The sequence below is a fragment of the Vidua macroura genome, chromosome 14, assembly GCF_024509145.1.
Source record: "Vidua macroura isolate BioBank_ID:100142 chromosome 14, ASM2450914v1, whole genome shotgun sequence".
NCBI classification, from domain to species: domain Eukaryota; kingdom Metazoa; phylum Chordata; class Aves; order Passeriformes; family Viduidae; genus Vidua; species Vidua macroura.
In genome coordinates, this window is record NC_071584.1 from 4375842 (window position 1) to 4386023 (window position 10182).

The 10182-nt window shown below is 56.0% G+C and overlaps 1 protein-coding gene across 1 annotated transcript; it reads right to left on the bottom strand.

Annotated features, from left to right (window-relative positions):
* Positions 1–314: 314 nt before the first annotated feature.
* Positions 315–9559, bottom strand: LOC128814204 (endothelin receptor type B-like). The gene is made up of 8 exons (XM_053989815.1): positions 9419–9559; positions 5348–5866; positions 4372–4484; positions 3707–3911; positions 3281–3430; positions 2511–2644; positions 1832–1940; positions 315–1231 (listed from the first exon to the last, which is right to left on the bottom strand). The coding sequence occupies exons 1-8, from the start codon at positions 9431–9433 to the stop codon at positions 1082–1084; spliced, it is 1395 nt and encodes a 464-aa protein (XP_053845790.1). The 5' UTR covers positions 9434–9559; the 3' UTR covers positions 315–1081.
* Positions 9560–10182: the final 623 nt, after the last annotated feature.

Sequence of the window (10182 nt, forward strand, 5' to 3'; positions counted from 1 at the left end):
AGATTGGGAAATTTGGGAAAATTTCTGCTCCACAGATTGGGAAAATGGGCTGGTCTTGATATTCCTCAGTCTCTGTTTTCCTTGAAACCCATTTGTCTTTATGATTTATTTGTAAAACATGTACATTTCAGTGAAGGTTAAGCTAAAAGTCCATCCCAACACCTGAAAAATGTTTAAATTGCAGGTCTCATCTCTTCTCCCCTTTTCCTCTCTCCATTTTTTTCTATGACAAGGTAGAAGGGGGAAAGAAGGAAATGAGAGAGAGGGGAAAAGAGAGATGTAGGAAAACCAACAAAAAATTGTCAAAAACCTGATAAATACAACTTTTTCATGTAGTTTTTCTGAAAGTTTTGGCAAGAACGTTAGAATGGAATCACATGGATTCAACAGTCCTGTGGAATCACATGGATTGCAGTCACAGACTGGTTTGGGTTGGGAAGGACCTCCACTCCCTCTCCTCCCAGCCCTGCCATGGGCAGGGACTCCTTCCCCTATCCCAGGGTGCTCCAAGCCCTGTCCAACCTGGCCTTGAAAATTGCTGGCAAATCACGTGGGGGATGAATTACTGCCAATAATAAATTCGAGAGAGCCCTTTCCCATATTTTACTTGGTTCTGGTGGCTCTTCCAGCTGAGATTGGACCTTCTCCACTGCCTTTCCCACCTCCACATGACCATAAGGACATCTCTGTCCCTCACAGGGGTTTATCCAGGCTTTGCTTGGCTTTTACAGCTGGGAATTGTCACTCTCCCTCTCCTCCTCACCCCACAGAGTGACCACCCCAACATTCCTTCCCCTCCCCCGCCCCACGTTCCACCCCGAGGCAGTGGCCAGAAGTCCCTTGGTTTTCCTGCGAGGAAATGAAAAGTCCTGTGTGGATGTGAATGCCCTTCCCTCTCCTGCAGGGGTGACCACTGGGGCCAGGGGCTGGGCTTGGAGCTGGTCCTGGGGAATGCTCCAGCTCCTTCCAGTTGGGTTAGGACACGAAGGCAAAGCTGATTCAGGCCCAGCCAGGAAGAGCCTGGGAGAGGATCGGAGGGGTCCTGCTGTCCTTGTGCCTTGTCCTGGACAGTGACAGGGATTTAGGAAGAGCTGTACTTGTTGCTCAGGCGGGAGCTGCTCCGGTCCAGCCCCAGCTCCTGCCCCGTGGCTTTCCACTTCCCAACAGATCCCTTCTCATCCGTGGGGGTGACGCTCAGGGCCGGCCTCTGGCACCAGCAGCACAGGCAGGACTGGGGAGACACAAGAGGGAGAGGTCACACACGGGGGATATGGGAAAAGAGGAGGAAATATTCCCACATTGTGCCAGCAGGTGTCACTGCACAGTGCCAGGCTGGGAATTGCTGAGCGTTGCTGTCCTGCATTTTCCTGGGAGTGGGTTTTCCAGGATAGGGCTGGTGAGGGTAGGAAATGAGGACACTGAAATTTGGGGCATTTTTTGTAATTGTGTGTTCTTGTTATTAGGGGACAAAAAATACAGGTGATGCTTAGCTGGGCTCAAATCCCATCCCGTCCCAGTCTCCTTCCCTTTCTTTCTCAGGGCTTCACTACTCCTGAAAATTATCTCCCAACATCTTGGGTTCAAAGTCTGCAGCAGCCCCAGCCCTTGTTCTGATGGTTTCTGGGGATGTTCCTGTCCCAGAGTGACAAGGAATTTTTGGCTTGTCCTAAATCCTGCTCTGGTAAAAGCCTCCCCCCAGCAGGGCACTGAGCTCTGGTGTATTTGGAGAAGAGAAGTATCTAATGGGGAAAATTTGGGGTGAAGAATAAGATCAACTTGTGCCCCTGGACCTGGTGAGCGCAGCCAGGAGCTCTGGAGGGATCATTCCTACCTGGAAGCAGTTCTTGAATTTTCGGCTTACAAAGTACAGAGCCACGGGGTTGATGCAGGAGTTGAGGGAGGCCATGTTGATCCCGAAATAATCCATCACCAGGAGGAAACTGAGATGGGAAGGGAGAGAACAGATGTGTCAGGAGTTCATGGATAACAAAGGGAATTTCCAAACTTCCTAGCCTGGGATCCTGCTTCCATGGAGGACCAGTGACTGATAACAGAGCTGAGCACAAATCCATCCTTCCCTGAGAATAAACACTTTTCCTTGCATGGAGCAGTCCCTGAGGAGGCCAAGAACATGAGCTGTGATTTCTCCTGGTGCTCCTGATGTTCCCAAACCCCAGCACAGCATCAGCCCCTGGCCTGGGCTGGATTTTGGCTGGTGGGTGGAAGGGGAGGCAGACAGGCACTTCCCACCTGGCAGAAAGTGAGGAGCCCTCAGCCCTGCTGGGAATGTTTCTGTGCTCAGGAGACCTCAGCCTCACAGGGACATTCCAAAATATAATTTAACTCTTCTCATGTGCCCCCCACCCTTTCCGTGCCCATCAGGAGGGCAGTGCAAGGAATTACTGAAAGCAGGAGGTGGAAGGCAAATCCCCCAGTCTGGTCCAACCCGACAGGGCCTGTGCTGGTGCCAGGGGGGCTCCCAGGCTGGTGTCACCTGCTGGGGGCCCTACCTGAGCAGCTCGCAGCGGTTGGGGTCCGTCTGGTCGTAGATGGTCTTCTTGAGGATGCGGCTGAGGTGCAGGGGCAGCCAGCAGAGCGCGAAGATCACCACCAGGCAGAACACGGTCTTGGCCACCTCCCGGCGCTGCCAGACAGGGGCAGTGGGGGGGGGATGAGCATGGGGGAGCAGGTCCCAAATTGTGGAATCGTGGAATGGTTTGGGTTGGAAGGAACCTTAAAGCTTGTCTTGTCCCGCCTGCGCTAGCCCAGGTTGCTCCTGCAATTCTGCATCAGGTTGCAGAAAAGGGCAGGGCAGCAGCAGCTGCACGTGGGCCAGACCCCTCCCCACCATCGCTGCTGATGGCTCTGCTGGGATGGTGTTCCCTGGGACACGGGGCCTCCTCCATCCACCCATCACGCTGTTAAGATCCTCAAGGAATCATTCCCAAAGTGTGGGAGGGGACAACGAACTCTTCCTGCACCCCTTATCTGGGATTTGGCACATCCAGTGTTTGGTCCAGTGTGGTGTGGGCTGGGATAAATGACCAGGAGAGCTCTAATGAAGCTGGGCTGTGGCCAGAAGGGTTTGGGATCATCCCTGAGGCTGGCGATTATGGAGCTGAAGGCCCTTTTCCCTGGTGTAATCCCTTCACTAACATGCCAAGTTCCTCTGTGAGGCTGTGCCAGCTCATCCTGTCCTTCACAGGGATGGGAAGTGTCCCCCCTCCAACAGCACTCCCTCCTCTTTGGGAATGCCAGGATTCCTCCCTGGTTCTCTCACCCGTTTCATGTGGTCATTAAGAGCGATCCTCATCCCGTTCCTCTTGCTCAGCATCTCACAGGACATGAGGGTGTAGAAGATGCCCGTGCACACCAAGGGCAGGCAGAAATAGAAGCCAAAAAGCCACCAGTCCTTCACATCCTGGTAGAACTGTGGGGGGAAGGGACAGAGAGCAGCTGGAAATGGGGAAAGGGGTAACTTGGGATGCACATGTGCCCTCCTGGAGCAAGATTGGGATTGGGATTGGGGTTGGGATTGGGATTGGGATTGGGATGCACACATACCCTCCTGAAGCAGGATTAGGATTGGGGTTGGGATTAGGATTGGGGTTGGGATTGGGATTGGGATGCACACATATCCTCCTGAAGCAGGATTGGGATTAGGGTCGGGATTGGGATTGGGATTGGGATGGGGATGCACAGGTACCCTCATGAAGTGGGACTTCTGCTCCGAGGCCAGCATGCACACCCACAGGTGTTGCTCCCAGTAGCTCAACTCCACCATGTCGAAGGCGATGGCCTCAGGCACTGCCAGCACGATGGCCACTGCCCAGATCAGCAGCACCTCCACGGCCTTCCACATGGGGATCCCAATGCCCTGGATCCGGCTCCAGGATGCCACTGCTCGGTATCTGCCCAGGTGTGGGAACGGGACAGGAGCAGATGAGAGTGAGAAAAGCAGCCAGGGAGGGGAGCAGAAGGTGCAGGTTAGAATTGTCCCCAAAGGTCCTTTCCTTCACACCTTCCTCCTCCACCTCGGAACCTTCCCAAGTGTGGGAATGGGAAGCAGGGGCTCAGTGGATGGATGGGATGGGATGGGATGGGATGGGATGGGATGGGATGGGATGGGATGGGGGCTGTCCTTGGCCACCCTTCCTCACCACCCCACCCACACCACGATCCTCCCCTCAGCTTTTCCCAGCAGGACTTCAGCTCTGTCAACAGAGAGTTCCTGCTGGATTCCAGCTCCACATGAGAGCAGTCTGTCCCCATCTTGGCACTGGCCTGAGAACGAGCCCCTGGTTCTGCCTCTGGTCCCAGCCAAGGGCCAGGGGCAGGCTGGGCAGGGCAGGGGTGGCTCTTGTGTCTCACCTGTCGATGCTGAGGGCACAGAGGCTGAGCACCGTGATGCCCACGGAGGCTTTCTGGATGAAGGGCACCAGCTTGCAGACCTGCACCCCGAAGGGCCAGTCCTTGGCCAGGAGCTGGGGAGGATCCACAAGTTACCAGGCTGCTTTGGGAATGTGCTCCCAGCTTCCTCTGTGTGGGTGCACTCACGATGTGTGGGGAGCCCACAAAGAGCAAGGAGAGCGCTTTGAGCTTCCCACCACTTGGGAATGTGGGCACTTTCCCACGGTTTGCTGGCACTGGGAAACTTTCATTTCCCTGACTGAACACAGAGATAAAGGATGGTCCAGACAGCAGGGCCTGACTCCAGACCCTGGGGGGTTTTGAATGGATCTGAGTCCTAAACTCCACACTAGGCTGCTTTGGATTGTTCTGAAAGTGACAATGAAAGTCATGCTCTGACACAGCCAAAGTCCAGCCTGGACAGCTTCAAAGCCGTGTCTCCCAAGCCTTTTGCAGACTCTGACCCCCGAGCACACTCACTTTCCTGACAGAACACAGGCTCTGTGGCCCCACACTCAGCCAGGACAAGCAGAGGTGGGGACAATGTGTCCTGATGGCTGGAGAAATCCAGGCCACTCCTTCCAGAGGAGAATGAGGCTGAGTTCACAACCCTTCTGTCCCCCTGGCCCCTGGAGCCCTTCCTGAGGCTATCCCAGAACCACCCACCCATTCCAGCTCTTTCCTGCAGCCTCAGGCAGCAACACAGACCATGGAATCCCAGAAGGGTTTCCTCAAAGGGGAACCGCAAAGCTCATCCAGTCCCACCCCTTGCCATGGGCAGGGACACCCTACACCATCCCAGGCTGCTCCAAGCCCCATCCAAGCTGGCCTTGGACACTTCCAGAGATCCAGGGGCAGCCACAGCTCCTTCCAGGAGCTCCTCCCAGGCCCCCGAGGCGGGAGCAGCCCCATCCCAGCTGTGCCACGCAGGGCCGACCTTGTAGACGTTGATGGGCAGCGCGATGAGGATGTAGAGCAGGTCCCCCAGGGCCAGACTGGCGATGAGGACGTTGGGGCCATTCCTCATGCACTTGTTCTTGTAGATGATGCGCAGCAGCGTGGAGTTGCCGATGATACCCACAATGAAGATGGTGCAGGACACGATGGTGTTGATGTACTTGAAGACGTGGCGGATGTCGGCGGGCCGGGCGCACACGGGCAGCAGGGGCGGCTCTGAGGGGCCACTCCTGGTGGTGCTGTCCGACACGTTGGGCGTGGGCACGCCCCGCAGTAGCCCAGGCTGCAGCAGGCTGTAGGCCTGTTCCTGGCTGAGCGCCTCCAGGGGCATAGTGCTCTCCTGGAAGGCCCGTGGGGTCTGGCTGTGTGCCCCGGAGAAGAGGCAGCTCAGGACGATGGCCAGAGCGGCAGGAGCTGGGATTGGTCCTGCTGAGGGCATGAAGCTGGGGGCAGGAGTCCTCATGATGCTTGTGGGATGTCCTTGGGGTCCTGCTGGGATCTGCCAGTGGAGAAAGGGATCAGGGAGAGAAATTGTTTAGCAGAGGATGGAGAAATGGGATATTGGAGAGAAGGAAAGTTGCCCAGCCTGGAGAGGAGGAGGCTGAGGTCAAACCTCATGGGAGTCTGAAAGCTCTTCACAGGAGGTAACTCCGATCTCTGCTTACTGTGAGCAGGGACAGACCCCAGGGAATGGCTGGAGCTGTGTCGGGGAGGGTCAGCCTGAGTATCAGGAAAGGTTCTTCCCCCAGAGGGTGCTGGCACTGCCCAGGCTCCCCAGGGAATGGGCACAGCCCCGAGGCTGCCAGAGCTCCAGGAATCTTTGGACAGCACTGCCAGGGATGCCCAGGGTGGGGTTGTTGGGGGGTCTGGGCAGGGCCAGGGGCTGGGCTGGATCATCCTGTAGGTCCTTTCCAAGCTGGGATATTCTATTTTATGAGTCAACTCTATTTATGAGTTGCTGGAGAGCTCCATCATCCCAGCAAACAGAAACTATGCCAGATCGGATCCCACCAGGCCAGAGCTGTTGACCCTGAGGGTGGGGTTTGTGCTGCTAAATTTAAACAGTTCAGTAGAACAAACTGGAAGGAGAACAACCCGTCCCTTGTGCCTCTCACGTGGCCCTGCAGTGGCTGGGACACCTGCCTGTGCTCAGTGAGTGTGGGAGCAGGGACTGCACCTCCTGCATTGCTGCTCCTGTGGACAGTCCCAATTCCCTTCTGTGCCCATCCCACTCCTCACTTAGAATCCCAGAATCCCTGAGTTGGAAAAGCCCTCCAGGATCATCGAGTCCAAGCTGTGCCCAATCCCCACCTCACCACCAGCCCAGAGCACTGAGTCCAGGTGTTCCTTGGACACCTCCAGGGATGGGCACTCCAAACCTCAGCCCCTTCCAAGGCCTGAGCACCTTTTCCATGGGGAAATTCCTCCTAGTATCCACCCTGAACCTCCCCTAGCCCAGCCTGAGGCTGTTCCCTCTCCTCCTGTCCCTGTTCCCTGGAGCAGAGCCCAACCCCCCCAGCTGTCCCGTCCTGTGAGGGAGCTGTAGGGTTTTGTTTTGGGGCATTTAGTTCCTGACAGGTTGAGGTTGCAGTTTTGGGGCACATCTCTCAATGCCTGCCCATCTTGGCAGTTCTGCAGTCCCACCTCAGGGTCCAGAGAACCAGCAGAACTTTTCCAGTTCATTCCACGAGGAAACTGAAGCCTCACCAACATCCCCCTGCCCAGCTGGTCCCACGGGCTGCCCCTGCAAAGGGAGGGCTCAGCACAGCCCTGCTGGGAAAGCACTGCAGGGCTTTTTCCAGCAGAGCCATATCTGACAGAGGTGACATCTCCCCCATTAATGTGCAGCAGCACAGCCTCTCCTTCCCCATGCTCACCCCAAACTGAACCCCTTCCTCCCCAAACCCCAGTGCCTGCCCAGCTCCCTACCCAGGGCTCTCAATCTAATCTCCCTGGGCTCTTTCCAGCCCTGGCTGCTGACACAGGTCTGCTGAAAGGTCTCCAGGGCTGGAGCACCAGTGAACATCCCCGGAGTGGTTTTGCTTTGCACAGCTCTGACCAAGCAGGAAGAGCCCAGGGGCTGCACCACAACCACGGGGAGAGCTGAGGGTGGTGGTGGCACCACCCGGGGTGGGAGTTTGAGGAAGGGTGATCCAGGCTGAGAAATGAGCCCAGAGAAGGAGCAAATTCCAGCCTGTTTCTCAAACAGGGATAAATCTGGAGGCTCCTGGTTGGAGTGAATAAGGAACACTTTTGTCAAACTGAAACTTTCCAGCTCTGAAGGAAAAAGAAATTGCTGTGGCTGGACTGGGAACTGGAGCCTTGGTGAGAGTCCCTGGGATTTCCCTGCTCCAGGGAACAAGTGAGGCAGGGATCAGGGAGCCTGACTGGGATCAGAGCAGGGACTCAAGCTCTGCTCTGACTCCTGCAGGCAGAGCTGGGATCTGATCCCAAACCGGCTGTACCCGGGATCTGCTCCCAGGAGCTGCCAGCCAAGGCACTCCCAGGTTGTAGCAGGGCTCTCCCAGCCCATGGCAGGGGGAATCCCAGGCCCAGCACGGCTCCCACCCTGGGAGGAGGTGGCCAGGCCAGCCGGGAGCCCCCAGGACTGCCCGCAGCTCCTGTGGACACGGCTGTGCCTCCCCCAGGGGGTCGGGCTTTGTGGAAATGCCTGGGCTGGGCTGGGAAGGGCGAAGAAAGGAAGGGAGAGATGGATAAATACCCCAAAGGATCACAAATCCCTGCTCTGACCCATTCCAGCCACGCCCGGGACAGGTGTCCACTGGAGGTGTCCCAGCCTCTCCTCCCCACCGTGCCCACGGGATTGCAGCTCTCAGGAGAGGGCAGACCCAGCTCAGAATTCCTGCCCGAGGTCCCTGAGGGGTCTCAGGGACAGCTTTGGATGGCACAGCCACTTGTGGCTGGAGGAGAGTGGGGGCACTGGCACAGGGTGCCAGAGCACCCCTGGAACAGAGAACGTGCCTAGAGCCCCCCACAGCCCTGGGCTCTTTCATGAGCCCAGCCTGACCTCAGAGCTCTGATAATGAAAAATGTAGAAGCATAAAAACCCTGGGGCAGAGGAGCCCATGTGAGGGAGGATCACAGGACAGGGCTCCTGCCCAGCCCCTCCACAGCGCAGCTGCAGAGCACTGGAGAGGAAAAACACTTCCTCCCCATCTCGCCTTAAACTGAATCACATCTTTTGTTAAATCCAAAATTTAGGCAAAGAGAAATGGTTCTCTCCTGCCCAACTGTCCATTTACTCCTTGCCATTTACTCCATCTTGGAGTGCTTGGAAGCACAGCCCTTCCTCAGCTGAGGGAAACTGAGGCACAGGAGCATAAAGAAGCTTGTTCAGCTGGGAAACAAATACCAGCATGGTTAAACCCCAGATCCAGAACTGCTTTCACCCATCCCAGGGGGAATTTTAACTGTGCCCAGCCCAAAGCTGAAGCCACTGGAATCCTGACATGGATTCAGGGAATCAGGGAGAGACTCCCAGACAGAAAATCAGACTGAAAACTGATTCAGTCACCTCAACTCTAGAGAGCCTAAATCTGCCTGAAAGGTGCCGTGAGTGGGATTGGAATCCCTCTTCCCCGGGAGCCCAGGAGAGCCCAGCACATCCCAGGCAGCATCCTCACCTCCAGCAGCCTCTCCCTCCATCTTTCTCCTCCTCCTCTCCCTCCCTTCCAGAGCAGTTCCACCTCTCCAGACTCATCTCTCCAGACACCAAACACAGCTTTTTTGTGGATAAATATTGCAGCACAATCTCTGTGCATGGAGGAGAGGAGGAAGAGAGGTGACAGCAGCACATCCCACCACTCCCTGCTCCGAGCCCAGCCTGCGCCGGGAGCAGGAGGAGTTTCCACCCCAGGTGTACTGGATTTCTCCTCTCCCTGCCACATCCTGGACCTTGTCCAGGCACCATGGTCCCTCCAGCGCCTTCCCCAGAGGGAAAAAAACGTGCAAAAAATCACCCTGACACAAGGAATCGTTTTGTCTGCAGATTAATACACAGAACAGCAAAGCTTTCCATCGGAGTCGTTACCTTCCTGCTGACCATGGAATTTGGGAGCTGTTCCTCAGGGCTCCTTCCCCCTGCCCAGGACGCTGGGCATGTCCTGGGGGAGCTGCACTGGTTTGGATGCTGCTGTTGGCTTTTGTGAGGGGCTGGAGCTGCGGGGAATGCTCCTTCCTCCCGTGGCTCCTGCAGTGGGTGGTTTTATAGAACATCCCAGGGTTCCCCCAGCGCAGCTCCTGCGACCAATGGCTGAGGGTGGGATGGGGATGGAGGAGGGAAAAGCAGCAGAAATATGGGACAGCTCTGGGAAGGAGTGAAAATAACAAACAAATAAAGTTGCACAGGGGGTGGCACTGTCTGCTCCATGAGTGACAGGATCTTCATCTCAAGATTTGTTCAAAGTTGCTGATGAGAACTGGACCAGCCTGGCTTTTCTCAGTGGTCAAGGTTTGTTAATAGGGTAGAAATCATCTGTGTACGCAGGAAAAGCCAGGTTTAGTGGGAAGGACACGGAGGTAGAGCCAGGTTTAGTGGGAAGGACATGAAGGTAAAGCCAGGTTTAAGTGGCAAGGACACGGAGGTAGAACTAAGTTTAAGTAGGAAGGACACAGAGGTAAAGACAGGTTTAATGGGAAGGACATGGAGGTAGAGCCAGGTTTAAGTGGGAAGGACAGCAGGAAAAGCTGCTGTCTTGTTTGGTGGGCTGGGGTGGATGGACACAGCCCATGCCTGGCCTTGCCTGGAGCACTCAGCTGCTGCCCCTTTTTGTCCAGTAATACCCAGAGATGTTT

What these genes read in the sequence shown, in the direction of transcription:
- LOC128814204 (XM_053989815.1), bottom strand. An exon ending in AGAAGTCCCACTTCATGAGG is followed by an intron (nt 3,431 to 3,706) that starts GTACCTGTGCAT and finishes TTCCCCCCACAG; the next exon opens with TTCTACCAGGATGTGAAGGA. An exon ending in AATTCAAGAACTGCTTCCAG is followed by an intron (nt 1,232 to 1,831) that starts GTAGGAATGATC and finishes GTGTCTCCCCAG; the next exon opens with TCCTGCCTGTGCTGCTGGTG.